This window comes from Bos grunniens, chromosome 10, assembly GCF_055505025.1.
Source record: "Bos grunniens cultivar Pamir isolate PY7600 chromosome 10, Bosgru_T2T1.0, whole genome shotgun sequence".
Lineage (NCBI taxonomy): Eukaryota > Metazoa > Chordata > Mammalia > Artiodactyla > Bovidae > Bos > Bos grunniens.
Genome location: NC_141174.1, coordinates 84,499,373 through 84,521,904, shown reverse-complemented (window position 1 = coordinate 84,521,904; position 22,532 = coordinate 84,499,373). Strand labels below are relative to the sequence as shown.

Here is a 22,532-nt window from a genome sequence, read left to right as displayed (position 1 = left end):
AACAGGGAGTGTACCAGGTGGAAAGGCACATAAAGGACATCCCCCCAGTGCAGCTCAACTCTTGAAGACTAACTTCATGGTCCTACTTGCTGTAGATGCTCCCTAGTTCCCGCCTCCAGAGCTGTCTGGTATGTTTCTTCCCCAAATTTACACATCATCCATGGGAGGGTTAATCTGGTACAAGCTTCTTTGCTACTAACAGAGTAGGAACTACTCTATTTGCTTTCATGGAAAAATTTCAAGAGATTTAAAGAAATGACACCGTTCACTGCTACCATCTTTCCAGAATTCCTAGAGGCTTATTTTTGACTGATCAAATTTTATATTCACATTTGCCATATCTTTCTTCTCTCACCTAAGTCTAACGGTTTTACATGTGTATCTAATCAAGTTTTTTAAGAATAAGAAATAAATACTAGCTAAGCCAGCTCAAAGAACACATTCAAAACAGAATTTAAGCCCAGAATAAAACGCTTGTGACCTTAAATGTCTTAGGTGGTATGGTCCTATATACCACTCCAATCTCATCTCTAAGCATTCTCTGCCTAGTTCATTATCTCCAGCAACACCTTAGCCTGCTTGCTATTCCTCAAATTCCAGAGCATGTGCTGTTCCTGGTAGCTCAGTTGGTAAAGAATCCCCGTGCAATGCTGGAGACCCTGGTTCAACTCCTGGGTCAGGAAGATCTGCCAGAGAAGGGATAGGCTACCCACTCCAGTACTCTTGGGTTTCCCTGGTGGCTCAGCTGGTAAGGAATCTGCTGCAATGCGGGAGACCTGAGTTTGATTCCTGGGTTGGGAAGATCTCCTGGAGAAGGGAAAGGCTACACACTCCAGTATTCTTGCCTGGAGAATTCCAGGGACTGTATGAGGTCACAAAGAGTTGGACACAACTGAACGACTTTCATTTTCTTCTGATCATTCAGGTCTCTGATTATATATTGTATCTTCATAGAGGCCTTTACTGACTATACTACCTAAAAGAGTAAATGCTCTCCTCCACCTGAATGATGCTCTACCATCTTACTCTGCTGATCTTTTATTCATTTATTTCTTTGTTTCTTGTCTGGCTCCTCACTAAAAGCTCAGCACCAAGAGGGCAGAATGTTTGTGTTATTCACCAATGTATCCTTAGTGTCTAGGGCAACTGTCTGGCACAAGTATGTTTAGTAAGTATTTATTAAATAAATAAATGAAGAATAATATGGAAGATGTTGAGGTAAATATAACCCCCCCCAATAAACTCATCCAATAATAAAAGAAAATTTGATAATCAAAAATATGTATGCAAAAAGTAAATGGTAATATATAAACTATAAGTTCCGTATATTCTATTTAAAATAAAGCCACAGCCTTTGCACAGCAAAGGACGCTATCAATAAAACTAAAAGTCTGCCTACTTAATGGGAGAAGATATTTGTAAATGATATATCTGATGAGGGGTTAATATCCAAAATATAAAAAGAATTCAACTCAATAACAAAACTCAAATAGCCCAATTGAAAAATGGGTAAAGGATCTGAACAGGCATTTTTCCAAAGAAGACATACAGAGACCAACAGGCACATGAAAAGATGCTCAACATCACTAATCATCATGGAAATGCAAGTCAAAACTATGATGAGACATCACCTCATACCTGTCACAATGGCTATTACAAAAAAGATAACAAATAACGGGTATTGGCAAGGATGTCGGAAAAAGTGAACCCTTTCCTGCACTGTTGATGGGAATGTAAATTGATGCAGCCACTATGGAAAATACAGAGATTCCTCAAAAAATTAAATATAGAACTACCATATGATCCAACAATTCCACTCATGGGTATTTAGCCAAAGAAACCAAAAACACTAATTACAAAAGATATATGCAGGCCTACATCCATTGTGTTTGTATAACTTGATTCTCACATGCAATCTAAAAATATAAATCAGATGAGAATTATATCAAAGGTAAGGTCTACTTTATATGATTTTATTTCTTTACAGTTATAAGTAGTAAAAGAGTACAGATAATACTTATCAATGTCACATATCAGGAAGGCTGGAATTTGAACCTAGGCAAGCTGGCTTGATAGGCCAAGTTCTTAAGAACTCTGCCATACTGTTCTTTACTATTTCTAAATTAAAAATTGCTAAGCACCCTGGTCAAGCAGAAACCTATTTGCTATTAAGCTATTTGTTTACAACCCATTATATTTTCCCCCAAATTAACTGCTGGAAGAGATACTACTACTAGCTATTATTGTAACAGCACTAAATATTAGAATAAAGCAGTAACATTATTTTAGAAAACATAATCATCAGTCCTCTATACATTATGAGGAATACTTCAGTAAGACGACATGATTGGCTTTAATGTTTTTAATACTTTCCTGAGAAAAATTACAGTGTGAAATGGAAATTTTTATTTGTAGGGAAAATAAGAGGTAGAAAGGAAGAGAATTTGGATATTTAGAAGGTAATATAAAACTGAGTACCTACAAATTACGTGGAGAGGCTAAGAAAAGGTATATGGAAAATGTAAGAAGGGTTGTGGGAGGAAAAAACAAATGAGAGAGAAATGAAAAGAAGTGCTTTGTAATTTTACCTAGACCACTGAAAAAATATTTCAGTGAGCACCTTTGGTTGCTGTTCAGTTCAGTTCAGTCACTTAGTTATGTCCAACTCTTTGCGACCCCATGAACTGCAGCATGCCAGGCCTCCCTGTCCATCACCAACTCACAGACTCCACCCAAACCCATGTCCATTGAGTGGATGATGCCATCCAACCATTTCATCCTCTGTCGTCCCCTTCTCCTCCTGCACTCAATCTTTCCCAGCATCAGGGTCTCTTCCAATGAGTCAGCTCTTTGCATCAGGTGGCCAAAGTATTGGAGTTTCAGCTTCAACATCAGTCCTTCCAATGAACACCCAGGACTGATCTCCTTTAGAATGGACTGGTTGGATATCCTTGTAGTCCAAGGAGTCAAGAGTCTTCTCCAACACCACAGTTCAAAAGCATCATTCTTTGGCGCTCAGCTTTCTTTATAGTCCAACTTTCACATCCATACATGACTACTGGAAAAACCATAGCCTTGACTAGATGGACCTTTGTTGGAAAAGTAATGTCTTTGTTTTTTAATAGGCTGTCTAGGTTGGTCATAACTTTCCTTCAAAAGAGTAAGCATCTTTTAATTTCATGGCTGCAATCACCATCTGCAGTGATTTTGGAGCCCCAAAAAATAAAGTCAGCCAGGGTTTCCATTGTTTCCCCATCTATTTCCCATGAAGTGATGGGACCAGATGCCATGATCTTAGTTTTCTGAATGTTGAGCTTTAAGTCAACTCTTTCACTCTCCTCTTTCACTTTCATCAAGAGGCTCTTTATTTCTTCTTCGCTTTCTTCCATAAGGGTGGTATCATCTGCATATCTGAGGTTATTGATATTTCTCCTGGCAATCTTGATTCCAGCCTGTGCTTCTTTCAGCCCAGCGTTTCTCATGATGTACTCTGCATATAAGTTAAACAAGCAGGGTGACAATATACAGCCTTGACATACTCCTTTTCCTATTTGGAACCAGTCTGTTGTTCCGTGTCAGGTTCTAACTGTTGCTTCTTGACCTGCATACAGATTTCTCAAGAGGCAGGTCAGGTGTTCTGGTATTCCCATCTCTTTCAGAATTTTCCACAGTTTATTGTGATCCACACAGTCAAAGGCTTTGGCATAGTCAATAAAGCAGAATTAAATGTTTTTCTGGAACTCTCTTGCTTTTTCCATGATCCAGTGGATGTTGTCAATTTGATCTCTGGTTCCTCTGCCTTTTCTAAAACCAGCTTGAACATCAGGAAGTTCACGGTTCACATATTGCTGAAACCTGGCTTGGAGAATTTTGAGCATTACTTTACTAGCGTGTGAGATGAGTGCAATTGTGCGATAGTTTGAGCATTCTTTGGCATTGCCTTTCTTTGGGATTAGAATGAAAACTGACCTTTTCCAGTCCTGTGGCCACTGCTGAGTTTTCCAAATGTGCTGGCATATTGAGTGAAGCACTTTCACAGCATCATCTTTCAGGATTTGAAAGAGCTCAACTGGAACTCCATCACCTCCACTAGCTTTGTTTGTAGTGATGCTTCCTAAGGCCCACTTGACTTCATATTCCAGGATGTTTGGCTCTAGGTGAGTGATCACACCATTGTGATTATCTGGATAGTGAAAATCTTTTTTGTATAGTTCTTCTGTGTATTCTTGCCACCTCTTCTTAATATCTTCTGCTTCTGTTAGGTCCATACCATTTCTGTCCTTTATTCAGCCCATCTTTGGACAAGCTATTAATACCCAAGTTAAAGAAACTTTATGAAGAAATTTTAGTAAAGAGTCCCCTTGTAACATGAATAATTACACCTACTATTATTGAGGATTTAAATAAAAATTGAAATCTTATCTTTGTGTTTATAAAATTATGACTAATTTTGACAGCTATGTCTACTTCTAAACCAAGCATTATAAAAGTCTAGAATAAGTATATATTTCTTTACAAAACAGATGTACAGCGGGTAAAATGGAGTTTTAGGAATTTATTAAGGCTTTAAGAAATAAGTTTTGTTCTCTTTATAACAACATTTTATCACTGAAGAAAATTTGTGGCAAATGGAGAAGGAAAAAGAAAAAATTAGCCACAAATCCATCATTTATAGCTAACAGCTTCATATTTTGCTATATTTCTTATCTTTGTCTTTTATTTATTAAAATTCTGATATGTTTTATAATCTTATTTTCCTCTTTAATACATGTTTCTATGTTATTAAATAGTTTACATATAATTTTTATGGCTGTATATAATCTACTGTACAGATAAACTATAATTTATTAAAATAATCCATAAATTAGAAATCTTTAAATATAAATCTTTTTTGCACATACATGATTACTTATTTATATTAAAAGCTTAAGAAACAGAATTTCCAGATATGTATTAATCAACTGGAACATGAGTCAAAAGAAAATATTTAGAAGTAGGGAGAGAAAGACAAAATGATGGTAACTATAGAAAAGGTCATTAAAACAAATAGCAGATAAGATGAAAAAGCATAATATGTAATATTAATTGTAGCCCCAAAGTAAAACAGAGAAAATGGGACAGAAACAATATTTGAACAAATAATATCTGAGAATTTACCAAAATGAGTAGAAGGCATTAATCATGGTTTTACAAAAGTACTAAATGTATTTACTAAAATAAAAACAAAGGGGATTTCCTAGTGGTCTAGTGGTTAAGAATCTGTCTGCCAATGCAGGGGACATGGGTTTGATCCTTGGTCCGGGAAGATTCCGCATGCCATGGGGCAATTAAGCCCTGCGCTACAGCTGCTGAACCTGTGCATCTAGAGCCCACGAGCAACAGATATTGAGCCCAGACACCCTAGAGCCCATGCTCCACGACAAGAGAAGCCGCTGCAATAGAGGCCCACCCACCACAACCACGAAGTAGCCCCACTTACTGCAGCTAGAGGAAGTTCACAGGCAGCAATGAAGACCCAGCACAGCCAAACGCAAATGAGTAAATGAAAACAAAGGAAACCATATCTATGCATATTACAGTAAAATTGGAAAATGAAGAGAAAAACTCGGGAGGAGACAAAGATATATTCTCTTCCAAAGGACAACCTTTGGAAGACACAGTAATGCCTAAACTCTTAAGGATACAGAAAGACTGAAATAAAAAGAGTGTAAAAAGATGTACTATGGCAACATCAACCTACAGAAAGCTGGCATTGCTCTATTAGTGCTATATAATAACACAGCTTCAAAATATGTAACACAAAATTGTTAGAGTTAGAAGGCTAAATATGTAAATTAAAAACTGAGGTGGAAGATTTTTAACATACCTCTCTCAGTAACTTGTAAGTAGGCAAAAATTCCACAGGGATAAGAAATTTAAACAACATGATTAATAGACATATACGGAGAAACGTACCCAACTGCAGAATGCATGTTCATCTCAAGTGTACACAGAACATTCATAAAAACTGACCCATGTTAGGCCTCATATAGTTTCAGTACATTTCAAAAGATTAAATCCATATGTTGTATATTCTCTGGTGACAGTATAATTGACCTAGAAGTCTTAACAAAAATACAACAAAATGCCTGCACGTTTGGAAATGTTTAATATACTTCTAAACCCATGATAAAATTACAGTGGAAATTAGAAGATGTTTTCCACTAAATAATAAAAATAATCTGAAATCTAAAACTTGTGGGATTCAGTCAATGCTATGCTTATTATGTACATTAATGCTTAAATGTACATAATACTATAGACAAATTTTATTAGGCTTGATTAAGTTAGATTGCAGTTTTAACACCATTTAAAAAAGTATTTCACAAGGTATTTCTAATGTATCTTCATTTCAGGAGTTTTTCCTCAAATAATACCACTCTACTGAACTCTACTTTTGGGAAATAAGCATGTCAATCTCAGCTGCTCCATCTGCCATTTGCTACAAAAATCCTGAAAATCAATGGTGTAACTTAATGTTCAAGAAGTTAAAGAGAAGAATGGTAAATAAAAATTGAAAAAGTAGAAAGATGAGAGAGTGAACTGTAATGTTAAGGATGGACTTTGGGCGATAATGATATATCAATGTAGGTTCATCAGGTGGAACAAATGTACCACTCTGGTGGGGGATGTTGATAATGGAGAAGGCTATGCATGTGTGGGTGCACTGGGTAAATGGGAAACCTATCTTCCTCTCAATTCTGCTGGGAACGTAAAACTTTTCTTAAAAAAGTAAGGCCTTTAAAAATTAAATAAAAACACTGTAAATCTTTCAATGTGCAGCTCAATGTTCATAGCAGCATTATTTACAATAGCTAAGATATGGAAGCAACCTAAGGGCTCATCAACAGATGAATGGATAAGGAAGATGAACGAGGTAAGAGGAATGAATCATCTGGATATTAATTTTCTTTGGCTGTACAATGACCATGTTTTATTTTCCATGTTCTGTGATTTTTAATCTCAATAGTAACCTTCATATAAAGTAAGATTACTTACTCAATTACCTCAACTTTGATTTAGATTAAGGGCTTATAAGAATTAAGAATTTTAGAAAGTACATTTAAACTAATGGCATAAAAAACAATCATTATTGAAAATAAGCATTCATCAGGAAAATATGCCAAATGAGTATTAATCATTATTATTATTTTTTAATTTATTTGGCTAGGCCGGGTCTTTGGTTGTGGCACGTGGGATGGCTATCTTCGGTTGCGGCATGTGGAATCTTTGGTTGCAGCATATGGAATCTAGTCCCTTGACCAGGGGTTGAACCTAGGCCCCCTGCATTGGGAGCATGGAGTCTTAGCCACTGGACTACAAGGGAAGTCCTGGATATTAATTCTTAACATAAGCTATAGTAATTAAAGCTCTGAGATAATGGTGTAAAGATTTGCAAACAGGTAAACGGAGCAGAATTTTAAAATGTGGAAACAGGCTAATGTGTGTATGACAACTTGATTTATGACAAAGTTGACACTGCAGGACAATGAGGAAATGCTACTCTTTTCCATAAAAGACGCTCAGTCAATAGTGATCTCTCTATGAGGAAAAAATGAAACAAACTCCACCTCAGAGAGAAAAACACTGAATGGATTGTAGATATGAATGTAAAAACTAGAAACAGTAAGTTTATGGAGAAAAGCAAAGTAGCATGTTTTAAGCATTAAGTGTTCAGAAAAAAAGATTGTTGGTTTGGCTTACATTAAAATTAAGAACTAAGTACACCAAAAAAAAAAAAAAGAAAAAAGCTCAGTACAACAAAAAACACTATTAAGAGTGAAGAGAAGAGATGTGAGGACAAAATTTATTAAGAACTCTAAATCAATAAGAAAAAGATAATCCAACAGAAAAATGGGCATTATCACTCAAGAGGCTATCCAAATGTTCAATTAACATTTGAAAAGTTGTTCCTTAATTTCATTTGGAAATGAAAAATGCAAAGTAAACCCTTCAAAAGGACTCAGTGTGAAAGAGTGACAACCTAAATGTAAGGAAGAATGTGAAACAACATAAACTCTGATTATGCTGCCAGTAGTCTGAAACCTGTATGCAGATCTAGAAGCAACAGTTAGAATCTTGTATGGAACAACTGCTTGGTTCAAGATCGAGAAAGGGGTACAAGGCTGTCTGCCGTCACCCTGTTTGTTTAACCTATATGCTGAGCCCATCATGAGAAACGCCAGGCTGGATGAGTTACAAGCTGGAATCAAGATAGGTGGGAGAATGACAACAACCTCAGATATGAGGATGATACCACTCTAATGGCAGAAAGTGAAGAGGAACTGAAAAGCCTCTTGATGAGAGTGAAGGAGGAGAAGTAAAAGAGCTGGCTTAAGGCTAAATATTAAAAAAACTAAGATCCTGGTATCTGGCCCCATTACTTCATGGCAAATAGAAGGGGAAAAGGTGGAAGTAGTGACAGATTTCCTCTTCTTGAGCTCCAAAATCACTGCAGACAGTGACGGCAGCCATGAAATCAGAAGACGACTGCTTCTTGGCAGGAAAGCGATAACAAACCTAGACAATGTGTCGAAAATTAGAAACATCACTCTGCCGACAAAGGTCTGTACAGTCAAGGCTATGGTCTTCCCAGTGGTCATGTATGGCTGTGAGAGCTGGACCATAAAGAAGGCAGAATGCTGAACAATTGATGCCTTCAAACTGTAGTGCTGGAGAAGATTCCTGAGTCTTGGAAAGTAAGATCAAACTAGTCAATCTTAAGGGAGATCATGTGAAAAAGACACATAGAAGGATATTTACAGCAGTGTTACTTAAAATGGCCCTCAAACATTAACAATCTAAATGTCCAATAGAAGAGATTTTTTTTAAAAATTTGGTATATTTGAACAATGGATTGCTATATAATAATGTAAACAAATTACTGCTATATTATATGCAACAACATAGATAAATCTCACAAATATAATGTTGAATAAGAAAGCCAGATGCAAGAAATGCCAACAATATGAATTTACTTATATTAAGTTCAAAAGAAAGCAAACTTGCTTGCTTTGAGGAGGGCTGAGGGGCTGAGGCTTGGGCTCTTGAGTTGCTAGTCATGTTTTATTTCTTTGATTTACATAGTGGTTACACATGCTCAGCTTCTGGTCATTTAATGATCTAAGCACTTTGCTGTACTTTGCTGTATCAGAATTTAAAGTTTAAAAAATACAGTTGGGTTAGAAAAACAAGGATGCAAAATTAATAGTTAAGGAGAGACAATAATCCTAGCTACATGAAACAAATTGCCAGTGTATGGTGCTCATCAGAACCCCCTTTCTTCCTTAGGGGTGGTCCCTAATCTTTCCTCAAGCTCCCTGAAGATAGCTTACATTCATACTTCTATTTATCTACCTATAGCACCAAGCACCTAAAACAGTGTTTAAAATTGTTGTTTAGTTGCAAAGTTGTGTCTGACTGTTTTGTGATCTCATGGACCGTAGCCCAACAGGTTCCTCTGTCCTTGGGATTTCCCAGGCAGGAACACTGGACTGGAGTGGGTTGCCATGCCCTTCTCCAAAGGATCTTTCCAAACCAGGGATTGAACCCAGGTCTCCTTCACTGAAGGCAGATTCTTTATGTCATATGTCAAGGCTAAAAATATTTACTGCTATCAAGTCTATTTATTGCTATACTTTTAAAGTACTATTGTTAAAACCTACACAGTCTCCTAATAACTCAGAATATATAGTAATGTAATATGGACTGTTAGGAATGCTGGCTGGATATCTTTATTAATTGAAAAACAGAGTTGGTATATATTCTGGATTTCTTAATAGTTAGCCTTTGTTGTATTATAAAACATTTGATTGTTTTATTAGCCTGGCCCTTCTTCTCCCAGTTTTTGATTAGATGGTGCTATGCTATGCTAAGTCACTTCAGTTGTGTCCGACTCTGTGCGACCACATAGACGGCAGCCCACCAGGCTCCCCCGTCCCTGGGATTCTCCAGGCAAGAACACTGGAGTGGGTTGCCATTTCCTTCTCCAATGCATGAAAGTGAAAAGTGAAAGTGAAGTCGCTCAGTCATGTCCGACCCTCAGCAACCCATGGACTTCAGCCTACCAGGCTCCTCCGTCCATGGGATTTTCCAGGGAAGAGTACTGGAGTGGGGTGCCATTGCCTTCTCCGTGATTAGATGGTAGAATTATAAAAAAGAGAAAAGCAGTATAAAGGTGTGTGTGGCACATGTTTAACTCTTTTACTACATATTTACATATATCTATAGATAGATGTTTAAATATGGGCTTGGGTAAAGACTGGCTAGGTAACGATGGTGGATAATTGGTTCAAGGAAAAGGCAGAGATTTCTTGAGTGCTATACAGTTTGGTGAAAAGGGAAACAGGCAGAGAACTGAAATTCCACTGTACTAAAGAAAACTGTTCCCATAGTCATATAATCATTCCACAAATATTTACTGAATTCCTTAAATTTGCAAAATATTGTTCTAGTTACTGTTAATAATGAACAAATCAGATAAGAGCCCTGCGGTCAGAGAGCTTCCATTCTAATGTGAGGACAAACATTGTATTAAGCAAAATACATAATTATTTCATGACAACTGTGATGAGTGCAACTGAAGTATATGTGCTACCGAAGTGTTTGAAGAATGAGACTATAAAATTAGGAGATGAAAACGGAAAGATGTTTGAACAGATTTTTGAAGTAAAAGGATTTAATCGGTGATGATGGGGAATGGCAGGGGCATAATTCCAGGGCATTATATGAAATAATTCAGAAAAGGCTTGGTAGGAAAGAATATAGTATGTTCAAAAACGGAAAAGATCAGCAGGATTGGTGCACAGTGAGCAACAAAGACCATGGATTGGAGCAGGACTGCTGTCGCAAGCAGGGCCAAAAACCATGCAGGAACTTTGTTAATAATTTTATTCTCCACCTTAATAATTGCTGGACGTCATGAAAGGGTCTTAAGCACCCACCCCATGTAGGAAGGAGGTTGGTATTGCAGAAAGTTTCTGTCTGGTGATTGGACCTAGAGAAAAGATTATAAGGTCCTGAGGAAATTAACCTTGGATTGGCTTCCTTGTGCATAAATTGTGAATCTAGACTATATGATCACTTAGGTTTTCTTCAGCTCTAAAATTCAAGAATACCTCTGTATATTCACAACCAGAATGTCAGTTACAGGTCCGCTGACTTCTTGGTGAACTCTTCCTATCTCTAAAACTGAACACCTTTTAGATCCAATGAAGAGTCATAAATTAATCTATGTTATGGTGATAGGGCTGAAGTTTGACTAACTCAAAGAAGGCTGAGAAGTTAGGAAGTTGGGAAGAAGGCAGTAGTGACCAGATGCAAAATAAGTGTAATCAATCTTATGAGTACCGAGAAAGTAGGCAGAAGAGAGCAGGATAGGAGAATTCAACTCACTGGAACGACTTAGTTTAAAGGCAGCTAGTCAAGAGGAAGTTTAGGAGGGGGGAAGGGATGTCTATCAGCAAAGCCCTATCTTCATCAGCATCTTGCATTCCCATTCCCCCACCATTTTGACGGTATAATTGATAATTCTTGCAGCTTATCATGCAATGATATGCTATGCAGAAAGTTTAAAGTACCTCATCTCTTGAGATTTACTCAAATTAAATGCTTCGTATTTAAAAACTCAGGAGCGGAGAGTGAAGGCTTCTCTATAATGTGAAGGAAAAGAAAGAGTGTGCGTGTGTGTTTCGGGGAACAGGAGGTAGAAGCTATAATTCCACAGTGTTAATACTTAATGGACTCTTGGAGATCACCGATTAACAAAAACCTCCGTGGTGAGGTGACTTTCCCAAAATAACATTAAGTAGAGGAGCCTAGCCACAGACTGGGGTTCTTGCAAGACCCTCGGGGGACTCTTTGAGTGGCCCTTTATCTGTGAAGCCGAAAGCCCTCTTCGTGGGCCAGAGGAGTGTACACGAGGCTGGCCCTGGGGTAGCCTGGGGCTGCCTGACTGCCTGGGGCTTTCCTCCCTTCCCAGGCCGCCCGCACAGTCTCCCTCTTCTTTCCCTGTAGGTTTCAGCAGGGAGGATACGGAGTGCAAGATGGAAGCGGCGCCCGCCACGGGTCTCAGGCCCTCGGAGAAGGGCAGATTCTTCTGGATAACCGAAGAGACATCAAAACAGGCGGGAGCGAAGTGCTCGGAGCAGATGACGGAGCTGTCACTGCCCCGGTACCAGTTGGCCGGAGGCCCCGCACGAAGCGGTCCTACAGCAGTCGCACGGCCCGGTCCTTTGGGGAAGCGAAACAGCAACTTCCCGGACTTGGTGGTGTTGCCGCAGCGCATGGGCACGGCAGCGGCCTCGGGGCTGGGAGCTGGGGACCTGCATCCTTAGCACGGTCTCGCACTCCCAGAGCCCTCACCTGCCGACTCCGTGTCGGCTGCTGCTTCTTCGGCCGCGAGAAAGTGCCAAACTGCGGCCCCTACCTTGGAGAGTACCCGGCTTTTGGCGGTCCTTCTCCTTCCAGCAGTCTTCCCCTGAGAGCAGGCAAAGGGATACAAATTTCGCGCGGGCCCAGCTGAGGTGGGAGGTAAAGAGGGACGGACCGGAAGTGGTTGTTGTCATAGCTACCTAGGTGTCCGGCCTCTTCCTCGTTTTATTCTCCTCTCCACCCTAATGCTCTGTTTTTCTGAAACTGGGAAACTAGAACGAGGAAATGCTGATATTTTGGGCCCCTCAAATATAACCAGAGGCTCTAACGAGTGCACTGATCGGTAGATTTGGGAGAGGACCAGACCGGAAATGGCAGTTTCCATGGTAACTCCTGAGCGGGTTGCCTAGGAGATGACCCCTTTCGGTCTCTGAATCTGTGCTGTAGCGTCATTTCTAAGGCAGATCTAACTGATCTTCTTGGACTGTCTCCTGCCATGATTCCCGGGAAATACCGCTCTGTTTCTGGCCGGGCTGCGAGCAACGTAGGTTGGGTTTCCTACTTTCTCTTTATTTCCATTCGTACCGTCCTTTCTGACTGGCGTCTTTGTCCTAGGTGATGAGCTGTATTGTTGAGACCAGGACCGCTCAGTCTACTCAAGCTATTGTCTGACCGAGGCTTAAGGTTCCTGGAATGGACCAAGGCACTTGGAGGGTATTTAACATTGTGTGATGGGTATTCAAAGTCTTGTCCAGGATCTCCGCTTCCCAGAAGGTGGAGCTGGTCTGCTGTGAAAGGCTAAGCTTCATTTAAATTCCTTTAACTGATCAATTCCTTTTTTTTTTAATTAAGAAAATATTAATAGGCACCCCCACCTCCTTTACCTGTCTCACTGAGATATTTACTTAGACTTCAAACGGCAGGTGACGAAAGCCTGAGGTGCTAAGTAGAGGGTTAAATTGCAGACATTTTGGAAGATAAATCACAGTGAAACCTTTTAATTATTAGTTGTAATTTTATTGTTTTCAGCAAATATCCAGAACATGCTAATTTACCAGAAACAAACAAAAAGCGAGCATTCTGTTTCATTCTAATTTTTTTGTTATATCTTTATGTACTGTTTTGGGGAGGAGTGTGTGTGTGTGTATAAGTTAAGAGCATATTTTATGGTTTAATTTTTACATTGTAGGTGAACTGTGGGCTTCATCTGGTTATTCAAACATCATCGCTTCCTGAAAAAAACAAAGTAAGATTCAAGCAGATTTGTATTTAGATTGAATATAAATTGTTTTATATTCTGCACAAATAGCATGATTTAAAGAGCAGAGTCTAAACTGGAAAATTTAAGTATATTTACTTTGGTCTCTACTTTGAAGCTAATTTTTATTTTTTGCCTACACAAATCCAACTAGTTTACCAAAGAGAGGGAAGGGGGAGGGGCAAATTAGGGGTATACGATTAAGTGATAAAAAATATTGTGTATAAAATAGATAAGCAAGAAGGATATATTGTATATCTCAGAGAATTATAACCATTATTTTGTAATAACTTAATAGAGTGTAATCTATAAAAGTACTGAATCACAACATTGTGTATCTGAAACTAATATAGTATTATAAATCAACTGTACATCAATTAAGAAAAATCAAAGCAAAACCAAAAAAACCTCACCTCCTTTACAAACTGAATCTTATTTCATCAATTGCAAGAGGTAATTTGAGTTTGTTTTTTTTCTTTTTTGACATTTTAAGCATTTCTTAAATCAGGATCCTTCTTGAAACTGATGGCAGATCATATTATTATTTTAATTGGGAAAGTTTTTCTTTCTTAGTAGTGGGTAAAATGATGGCATGTTTTACTACTCATAGAATCTTATATTAGATAAAATGTGATAATTTGGGGTCCCATATCTAACATTCCAGAAAAAATTGATTAGCAGTGGAAATTTTTTAGGCCTAATGAGATTTAGAAATTAAGATTTGAACATTCTTTTCCCCAAACAATTTGCCCATATTCTCCCTGGGATTTCCTTAATTTCTGGCTTTTGATTTGATTTTTGAGATACACACGTTTTCTTACCCTCATGTCACCTGAGCACTCAGATATACGTACCCATGTCCCACACAACTGTGTCTCAAGACACAACACAAATTGTTCTTCTTTGACCAAGTTGGGCACCTTCAACTGGCACAATTCAGGTTTTTCCTAAAAAGTTTTAAAATAGATGTTACTGGAGGAATTCTTAAATGAAGGACAAAGAAGCTGTGGTACATATATACAATGGAATATTACTCGGTTATAAAAAAGAATGAAATAATGGCATTTGCAGCAACATGGATGGACCCAGACATTGTCATACTGAGTGAAGGAAGTCAGACAGAGACAAATGGCATATGATGTCACTTAAGTCTAGCATCCAAAAAGGTACAAATGAATTTATAAAACAGTCTCTGAATCTTGTGTCTTAACTAATGTTTTTTAGGTTGAATTCAAGCTAAATAGAGAAACGCCATCATTCCCTGGTCGACTCTTACAACATGACCTTGAAAGAAACTACTCAAGTAGACAAGGTATTGGCAGAGAATAGAGATCAGATATGATTTGTCATCTTTAAGTAATATTGTTTAATAATATTGAATTTCTGTATCCAAATAGACTTCAGTTAAAGATGACATTATTCATTGGTTACCAAATTCATTGGGCATTTGTTTAAATCAGAATTGATTTTATGTACACAACATAGGTTATTTCTAATATAGGAAAAATTGTCATATTTTAGTATGGAGTGGGCTATACACAAGAGAATTAGAAAGAATCTACCAAATAATGTCTTAGAACTAAGAAAAATAGCTAATTAGTGAGGGTAAGACTATGGGAACACATATTTAGTAAGTAAGGACACTGGAAAGAATGGAAAGTCGGGAGTAGAAAAGAAGCTATCTCTTTCCCTTACTAACACATATAATTATAGAATTATATCAAATTATATAATTTGATATATATATGTTATATATATACTATATGTATATATATACATATAATTATAGAATTATATCAAAATTATATCAAAGAATTATATCAAATTATATCAAATTTGTGTGCATCATGCAAGATCTTATTAGGAATACAGATTCTTAGTGCTTCCCTCATCCCCTTCCCCATTCTGACTTTGTAGGTCTTGGGTGGGATTTAGAAAAGTGTGTTTTAATAACTTCTCAAAAGACTCTGATGGATGTGGTTTGTGGACCACCCTTTGAAAAATAGCCTCATATGATCTGGTTATATTTCTGAAATGTATTGTTCAATTAAAGGAGAAATCTTCTTTAGAACTTTTGAGTTGTTACTTCAGTTCAGTTCAGTTGCCCAGTCGTGTCTGACTCTTTCCGACCCCATGAAATGCAGCACGCCAGGCCTCCCTGTCCATCACCAACTCCTGGAGTTCACTCAAACTCATGTCCATCAAGTTGGTGATGCCATCCAGCCATCTCATCCTCTGTCGTCCCCTTCTGCTCCTGCCCCCAAGCCCTCCCAGCATTAGAATCTTTTCCAATGAGTCACCTCTTCGCATCAGATGGCCAAAGTATTGGAGTTTCAGCTTTAGCATCAGTCATTCCAAAGAACACCCAGGACTGATCTCCTTCAGAATGGACTGGTTGGATCTCCTTGCAATCCAAGGGACTGTCAAGAGTCTTCTCCAACACCACAGTTCAAAAGCATCAATTCTTCGGTGCTCAACCTTCTTCACGGTCCAACTCTCACATCCATACATGACCACAGGAAAAACCATAGCCTTGACTAGACGAACCTTTGTTGGCAAAGTAATGTCTCTGCTTTTGAATATGCTCTCAAGGTTGGTCATAACTTTCCTTCCAAGGAGTAAGCGTCTTTTAATTTCATGGCTGCAGTCACCATCTACAGTGATTTTGGAGCCCAAAAAATAAAGTCTGACACTATTTCCACTCTTTCCCCATCTGTTTGCCATGAAGTGATGGGACTGGATGCCATGATCTTCATTTTCTGAATGTTGAGCTTTAAGCCACCTTTTCCCTCTCCACTTTCACTTTCATCAAGAGGCTTTTGAGTTCCTCTTCACTTTCTGCCATAAGGGTGGTGTCATCTGTATATCTGAGGTTATTGATATTTCTCCCGGCAATTTTGATTTCAGCTTGTGCTTCTTCCAGCCCAGTGTTTCTCATGATGTACTCTGCATAGAAGTTAAATAAACAGGGTGGCAATATACAGCCTTGACATACTCCTTTTCCTATTTGGAACCAGTCTGTTGTTCCATGTCCAGTCCTAACTGTTGCTTCCTGACCTGCATATAGGTTTCTCAAGAGGCAGATCAGGTGGTTTGGTATTCCCATCTTAGTTGTCAACAATTGTTAGCTCTCTGTAATGTACTAGAGTTAAGCACTGCAAAATACTTACATACAGTACTGTCCTCATCTAGGAGTTATTATATGAGAAGGATAATTGGTATAGGCCTCTCTAGATTGTTCATCTTGCACGAACACGTGGCAATTTTGAATATTAGCTTTCTTTTTTTGTTTTGTAATTTCTGGACTTTCCTCTTGGGCCCAGCTAATCTGACATCACTTTTCTGTTTCCTGTATCTTGAATTCTTCTCCTGGTCAGTTGCTAGACATGACATCAACCTAACCACTGTTCCGCAGTGCAGAGAGCATCTGTCTTCCCTTCTTTGGTTCAGTTCAGTACATATCTGTTGAGTGTATTCTGTGTGCCAGACACTGTACTAGGCTCAGAGCTATAGCTGTGAACCTGAAAATTTTCAAGTAGAATTTTCTTGTGTTTACATTGTGAACTTCCTTTACATTTTTGATAATAACTCTTAAATTTGTTTTCTGACTCATGAGCCAAACTTAAATACTTTTCCCAAGGTATTCTTGAGTTAGAGGATGATGTTGGTAGACAGATTTGTGTATGTCTGGCTGAATAAATTTATTTAAGTGTTTAAGTATTTCTAGATATTTGCTAATGAGGAAATAGTATAGAGGCACTGAATTTTGAAAACCTGAAAGATGAATAAAGTCCTGTACATAAATAATGTATATTTAATGTAAAATACAAATTAATTTCTTAGGGAAAAATAAACCTATTTTTTTCATTAAAAGATTTTATTCAAAATCATTCTCTCTAAAATGTGTACCGATTGTTTCCAAATGTGCCTCCTTCCTAGTTCCAGGCAGTTTTATGCAAAGAAGACCTCACCGTGTATAGCTGTATTCTTGACGTCTGTACTCACTGTTCTTCCTCCAAAGGCAAAAAACTCTGGAAAAATTTTAAGTAGCAATTTTTCAGGAAAAATGAGGGAATCTCTATCTAATAAACTGCAGTCTGATACTGAATTATTATAATTAATTTTATTTCATTTCATATTTTTTATGTTTTTCAAAATTAATTGAACATATACCATAAATTAACCAGTGGTACTCTCAACCCAAAGTAAAGATACTCTTTGTTGGAGTTAGGCTACTTGGTCTTAAACTTGGTGTATGATTTCTTTTAGGCTTTTTATATTAATATTAAGAGTTAAGCCCTGTATCCTTGAAATTTTGTGAGAGTCAGGGACTGCTATACAGTAAAATCTCAGTTCCAGACCTTAATTGATTAAATCCCTTGGATAAGAATGCCAAAATATGTATATAGAGAGGAAGAGGTAGTGCTTGACTCTTAAGATCATGATGAATCATGAAAAATACAAAATCAGGATTTTGATTACCAACACAGTCTTAAAGATAAGGCTAAGTGGACAAGCATATGAACATGTACTGTATTATCCATCTATCCAGCCAACCATCTGTCCATCCCCCTGCCCATCTCTCTGTCCGTCTTTCCCTCTATCCATCCACTCACCTATCCATCTCATCTATCCCTCCATCCATCATATATCTAGGGTGTGGTGTAGTAAAGACTCATACCAAATATATACCATTATGCCTTTAAACACTTTGGGATTCTAAGTATGAAAGAATTCATTCAGAATTTTTATACTAAAATGCAAATATTTCTGATGTTCTTTTTTAACAGAAATAACATTCACAAAACCGATTTTTGATTAACTCTCAATAAATTGGAAAATCAGTTAATTTAATGATTGCCTACTGAATTTAGATTCTGCAAAGAATATAAAGAATATAAAATGAGCTCCATTTCTCCAGGAGCTTATAAATTTAATTCGGAAGACAAAAGCTACTATTTGGTACATTAAATAGTGATATATGAAATTACCAGTAAGAGGAAATGTTTCAATTAAAATTTTGCTTTAAAGCAGGATCAAACAGTCCACATATATATATGTTTGGGTGTTTGATACGTACATCTACTGTATGTATATATGTGTGTGGGTATTTATTGTGGATGTTTCGATTGCAGATCATTCTGGTCCCCAGTTGTTTAGAGGGTCATTTGTGTATTTTAAGGCCTTTCTATCTCATCATTCTCGTATTCTGCTATTTATTGTAAGATGTATGTCATACTGATCATGATAGTAAGCTCATCATGCAGATTGTGATTTTGACTTCTGTGTATAATAAGAGGTGGAAAGAGTGAGGATGAAATTCCTTTATTCACTGACTGTAAGTGAAATTTACTCCTTGATTATTGCCTCTACATCCCAAGTCTTATTAAATTTAAATTTGCTTTCTAAATTGAGCACTGGTTGAAGCCTTAACAAAGTAATTTTAAAAACCTAACTCTGACACTAACAAGGGAAATCAAGGCTGTTTATTGTTTGGAGTTTTTCCTTTATTATTTTTAGCTGACCAGTTAATCCTTAACCAGTTAATCCTTACTCTAGTTTTTGTTTTTTTAACTATTCAGTTTTTGATTTCCAAATCAGTTTACTGACTTATGGTTGCTTGGGTATTTTGCTAGCAACTGGTCATGTCATAAGACCAGTTCATTTATGAACATGATCTTTGTTCTGAATGCTTGTACTCTAGAACATCATTGTTAATTATCTTGATATTTCATGATACTCAAAAAAGTGGGATGTGAACACTAATATTTTGTTCAATAAGCCAGGTATGTGCCCTTTGGTATATATCTTGCACACCTGGAGAAGTTAGCAAATACCATTGCTTTATAGCTCTTTAATATGATATGTATGGAACTTGATTTTAAGATGGCCTCCCAAAGAATGATAGCTTCCTATATTTAGCTTCATCTTTTTGTCTTATCAGTCAGTTTAAGCAGTAGAATTCTGTGGCACTTTAGGTTCTATTTTATTGCTTTTTGCTTCCATCAACATCGGTTGCTGCTTTCAGGAAATTTTCTCTTGGTAGAAGAAAATAGTTTTTTCTGGTGTTCAAATTGGTACCTTTGACCCATTTCTCAAGTCTTACTTCATTTCTGGAGCTTCTCAGCATCTTATTAACTATTCTACATTTTTCTAGGTCTTTAGAATATACCTTAATATCCACCTCCACTGAAACCCATCTGTGATCTTCTTTAAGTGAAAACTACCCAGACACATTAATGTGTGAATATGTAAATAGGTATTGTTTTTCCTTCTGCATTCTGTGCACCTTGTTCTGTACAGTTTATTACTTTCCTATGCCCACTAGATTGAAAGCTACCTAACAGCAGGGACAACGTCAGACCAACAGCTTATAAGTCTCATAGGGTGTCAAATACCTGTTAGACCCTAACTAAAAACCTAACTGCAAATGTACAAGATTTATTGACTCCACTTAGGTCTCTGCAATATTCTCTACCAATAGTAGCCGAACATACAAAGAAAAAAGGATGATTCGAGGTTTACATTTGCTATCCAAAACTACTTGCTCTATATTTCTCTAAAGTCATGTGCTGTGTAGCTTTGTGATAAATGTTTTGATATTTTGAAGGAGATGGAAGAGTAATAAGTCCTTCGCCTCATAATAAATCATCCTGCATCTCATCCACAACAAATGTGACAGAACTATGTGGGCTGGAAATGAAAGCTGCCACGAGCTCCTTATCAGCATTTGGAGATTCTTCCATTCAGACACCTTCAAAGTCCAGAATCCGGCAGGGCTGTCATAGCGCTGGCCCCAATGTATCTGGTAATGAGGGAACTATCACCTCAGTTACAAGAGAGTTAAGATATAGTATTAGGAGTCAGGATTATAAGGGACAAATGTAGCACTAGAGTAGTCCTGTACTTTCAACCAATCTACAAGGCAAGGGAAAAATTATTTGATATGTACAGAACACGTAGTTTAGACCTGAGGAGGAAAACAAGCTGAACTTTAGTTTCAGATACAGAGAGCTATAGAAGCTGTGTTTTCTAGAAAGGATATTGGTAGGTGCCAAAATTCTCCAAATATAAGTTTCAAAATCTGAAAGATTTTTCTTATTCAAGTAATTTGTATATTGTTTTTAATAGGTGATCATATTAATTTGGTGAGCTCATCAATGCCTTCATTTCCCATTCTCCAACGTTCTTCTGAAGAGAAGATTCTTTACTCAGACAGGTTGACCCTAGAAAGGTGAGGACAACTTATTTAATTTTTTTGACTACAGGATTTGAAAGGTACAAAAGTCTCTCTTCCTCCCCCTTGTTTTTCAACCTTTTAGTTCTCCTACCTAGGGATAATCACTGTTGCCAATTTAAAATTTATCCTTCCAGGAGTATGCAGAGAAATTTTATATCTATGTAATATAAAGGAGCTTGACTATACTCCAAAAGAGTACTATAGAGGTTCTAAAATATGACATTGATAAAAATGGGTTTTAGGATAGGGAAAAAAACTTCAAAATACATTCCTCCAATGGGCTTCTCAACACTATTAAGTTGAGTTCCCCTTTACCTTATTGACCTCACCTGCTCCTGGTCTGGCCTTCACTCACCCTGCTACTGCATACCTGCTCCTTGAATACACCAAGAGCGCTTAAACCTCAGGAGTTTTGCGTTTGCTGTTCCCTCTGCCTGGAATGCTACTTCACCATGTGTCAGTAGGCTCACTTTCTTACCTCCATCAGACCTTTCCTCCAGGGTCACCATATAGGGACAGCCTTCCCTGCCTGGACTCTCCAAAGCAGCAACGACTTCAACCCTGACAGTTCCAACACCTTTCTCTGCTTTTCTTCTCAGCACTTATCTCCCTCTCACACATTAAATATTTAACTTAGCATATTTATTGTCTTTCATTGTTTGTCTCCTCCGAGTAGAATGTAAACTCCACAGACATGGGGAGTTTTGTTCAATTCTGTATCCTCAGCACCTAAAACAAAGCCCCGGACAAAATAAACCCTTAACAAATCTTGAATGAATAAGTGTGTTTAGGACTTAATCCCCATCTTTAAATCTAGCAAAGTATCTTCAGTAGAATGGTGGATGAAGGATTTCAACCTTACCTTAGCGTTATAACCAGCAGAGAAACCTTCTCTGCTGTGCATACCTATAGCTCAGCAGTACATATGTAACAGCAGGGCGTTAAGCAAACTTTCTAGCTTAGCAATGCCTGAGCAGTGTTTATATCAGTGGGTTAATGGCAAGCGCATTTCTCTGGTTATGTGACATGGTTCCTTGAATCATCTCAACCTTTCCCACAGAAGGCAATTACACTGAGTGTTTTCTGATGGTTAACTTTTTATGAAATAATTAATACTGGAGTTTTTTTTTAATATTATGAGAGCTAGACTTAATTTTAATAACTACCCTTGCCAAAGTATATCAGTTTTTATATGAGTGATTTACAATTAGATCTAGAATGCTTGGTTCATGAAGACAAGAAGTGGTTCTGTTTTTCTTCTTCTCATGGCATGGGCACATAAAGATACTACTATTAATATTCTTGAGAAGAGGCAGACTGCTGAATCATAACCTTACTAACTTTAAACATGTTTTCTAGGCAGAAGCTGACCGTGTGTCCTATTATTGACGGGGAAGAGCACCTTCGTCTCCTGAACTTTCAGCACAATTCTATAACTCAGATCCAGAATATCTCCAATCTGCAGAGGCTAATATTCTTGGATCTATATGATAATCAAATTGAAGAAATTAGTGGACTTTCTACTCTGAGATCCCTCCGTGTCCTTCTGTTGGGGAAAAACAGGTAATCATTATAGATCAGTCACTGTTTGTTATACTTAGGACTAACGTTGAGTCCTCCTGT

The 22,532-nt window shown here is 37.6% G+C and overlaps 2 protein-coding genes across 10 annotated transcripts in view; one reads left to right on the top strand and one right to left on the bottom strand.

The window, feature by feature from the left end:
* Positions 1-2,347: 2,347 nt before the first annotated feature.
* Positions 2,348-12,550, bottom strand: THAP10 (THAP domain containing 10). 2 transcript variants are annotated; one of them, XM_086322766.1, is made up of 2 exons: positions 12,074-12,550; positions 2,348-4,306 (listed from the first exon to the last, which is right to left on the bottom strand). In XM_086322766.1, the coding sequence occupies exons 1-2, from the start codon at positions 12,323-12,325 to the stop codon at positions 4,283-4,285; spliced, it is 276 nt and encodes a 91-aa protein (XP_086178892.1). In that variant the 5' UTR covers positions 12,326-12,550; the 3' UTR covers positions 2,348-4,282. The 2 variants fall into 2 exon arrangements, with proteins under 2 accessions (XP_086178892.1, XP_086178891.1); XM_086322765.1 differs by lacking the exon at positions 2,348-4,306 and having other exon boundaries at positions 10,916-12,325.
* LRRC49 (leucine rich repeat containing 49) overlaps positions 12,519-22,532 on the top strand; it is a 149,595-nt gene continuing 139,581 nt past the window's right edge. The window contains exons 1-7 of one of the 8 annotated variants that reach the window (XM_086322758.1): positions 12,573-12,955; positions 13,027-13,125; positions 13,601-13,657; positions 14,894-14,981; positions 20,280-20,477; positions 20,801-20,903; positions 22,269-22,472. In XM_086322758.1, coding sequence (XP_086178884.1) covers positions 13,105-13,125; positions 13,601-13,657; positions 14,894-14,981; positions 20,280-20,477; positions 20,801-20,903; positions 22,269-22,472 — 671 coding nt within the window. In that variant the 5' untranslated portion in view covers positions 12,573-12,955; positions 13,027-13,104. Of the gene's footprint in view, positions 12,960-13,026; positions 13,126-13,600; positions 13,658-14,893; positions 14,982-20,279; positions 20,478-20,800; positions 20,904-22,268; positions 22,473-22,532 lie in introns of all 8 variants that reach the window. The other 7 variants (XM_086322757.1, XM_086322763.1, XM_086322761.1 and 4 more) reach the window with 7 other exon arrangements.